The sequence below is a fragment of the Mus caroli genome, chromosome 5, assembly GCF_900094665.2.
Source record: "Mus caroli chromosome 5, CAROLI_EIJ_v1.1, whole genome shotgun sequence".
NCBI classification, from domain to species: domain Eukaryota; kingdom Metazoa; phylum Chordata; class Mammalia; order Rodentia; family Muridae; genus Mus; species Mus caroli.
In genome coordinates this window covers 114631244-114633387 of record NC_034574.1, presented here as the reverse complement: position 1 = coordinate 114633387, position 2144 = coordinate 114631244, and the positions used below count along the sequence as shown (strand labels likewise).

The following is a 2144-nucleotide window of genomic DNA, read 5'->3' as shown; positions in this document are numbered from 1 at the left end:
GAACTCAGAAATCCGCCTGCCTCTGCCTCCCGAGTGCTGTGATTAAAGGCGTGCGCCACCACGCCCGGCCGAGGTACAGTCTTAACAGTTCTCTCAGCCTGTGAGAACACGTCCCCCTACCCCCCAAACACATACACACATGGCCAGCAGAAACCACTGCATGTGGAAAGTCCATCTCAGGGCTCCACACAGCTGGAATCTCCTATGGGCAAGGCAGGCAAGTTTAGGCAGCTGAAAAAAGCCTGTATAGATAATCCACTCAGGGGAACCACCTAGGGGCTTCTGTTTCCGGGTCCTTAAACTCAGAGAGGGGGGTTTAAGATTAAACTTCAATGTGGGTCTGGCTCTTCTGAGGGGAGAGGAAACACTTTCATGAGTTGTCTGTCAGAGAGTCAGAAATGTGCCTCTTCCAAGAGGTCGGAGACATAGGGGACACAAATGATTTTCTTCTCCTCAGATATTTAATTGCACTGTCCCTGATATGGGGACTATGGAGATCCTAGTGCGGTATGGCACTAAGGAGCAGAAGGCCTGCTGGCTGGTGCCGCTGTTGGAAGGCAGGATCCATTCATGCTTCGCCATGACTGATCGCAAGGTACCATGTTTGTTTCTTTGCCTTTGACTAGCCTGCAGTTGCTGTCTGCTCCTGTGTGATGTAGGTCCTTAGGAACTCTAACCAGCATGTGCTCTCTCTTGTCCAGGTGGCCTCCTCAGATGCCTCTAACATCGAGGCTTCCATCAAAGAGGAAGATGGCTCCTATGTCATAAATGGTCACAAGTGGTGGACCTCAGGTACTTGGAGAGGAATATGCTTTTTAAACTTTTCAGTCTGTGTGGATGAGGAGGCCTCTGGGGCCCAATTTGAGCAGTATGTCAGGGTGGGGGGCTGTGTTGGAGGCTCTTGAGGACCAAATGACCACACCTATGGCTGAACCCCTGCAGGCAGATTGCTTGGATTCGGTTAACTGAACCTTCTCTCTTTATTCTGCCCCTGCCATTTTGGCTGGCAGTCTTCTTGGAGGGGGAGGGAAAAAGCCCACATCCAGCCAGAGTTCCTCCCATTCTCTGGGCAGGCAGACATGGGGGGGGGCTGCCAGACACTTTCCACTAGGCCCTGGGTGGGCATCTAAGCCACCGACCCCACTTGACAGGGTGTGGACAAGGGGCAGCCCCTGATACCAGGGGCCCTTAGGTGACACCCTTGGCCCCAGGGTTATGGGAGAGAGGGCAGAGGGAGAGAAGTTCCCACATAGGTGAGAGTACTTAGTCCAGGCCTTGACTGGAGCACAGGAAGGCTTTCCATTGGGAGATTAGAAACGACTCATTAGGAGAAAGCCTATCCCATGTCCAAGCGCAGCGGGCCTTGATGAACAGAGACAGTCTATGTTTTAGAGTTTTATTTTAGTAAGGCAGGGAGAAAGGAGAGAAGAGAGAGAGACAGAGAGAGAGAGGGAGAGAGAGGGGCAGGCCATGACCAAAAGGAGAGAAGGGGGAAAGAGAAAGAGAAGAAAGGCTAGAGTAAGAGATGAGAGAGAGTAAGAGGTTAGAGAGAAAGCGGAAGAGAGGAAGAGGGGGAGAGAGTAAGAGAGTAAGAGGAGAGAGTAAGAGAGTGAGGTGGGGCCAAGCAACTCCTCTTATGGTGGCTGTTATCTATGGTGTTGCTAGGTAACTTGGGAGGAGTGCAGCCTGGAGGTCAGAAGCTTGGGACATTGTCTATGTGACTACTAACCACACTTCTCCTGTGGGGGCTGTGGGGGCGGTAACTTCGACAGGAGCCTTGAGTCTAGGAGACATGAGGGAACACCTACCATGGCATGTAGGTGAATTATCACCATTCCAGGGTTCAGATCTCAGCTCAACTGGAGACCAGACTGTGTATAGCCCAATGCCCCACATAGGGGACCTGGGTTCAGTTCCTGGCAGCCACATGGCTGCTCACATCTTATCATTCCAATTCCAGGGGATCTGATGCCCCCTTCTGACTTTGTGCACCACCCATCTTGTGGTGTGCATACATACACACATGCAGGCAAAGCACACACAAAAATTAATTTTTTTTTGTTTTTTGTTTTTGTTCTTTGAGACAGGGTTTCTCTGTGTAGCCCTGGCTGTCCTGGAACTCACTTTGTAGACCAGGCTGGCCT

General features: G+C 51.4%; 1 protein-coding gene across 1 annotated transcript in view; it reads left to right on the top strand.

Moving 5' to 3' along the window:
• Window positions 1-2144, top strand: part of LOC110294930 (acyl-CoA dehydrogenase family member 10) — a 26307-nt gene that overhangs the window by 12484 nt on the left and 11679 nt on the right. The window contains exons 4-5 of the mRNA XM_029477797.1: window positions 458-595; window positions 702-792. Coding sequence (XP_029333657.1) covers window positions 458-595; window positions 702-792 — 229 coding nt within the window. The remainder of the gene's footprint in view (window positions 1-457; window positions 596-701; window positions 793-2144) is intronic.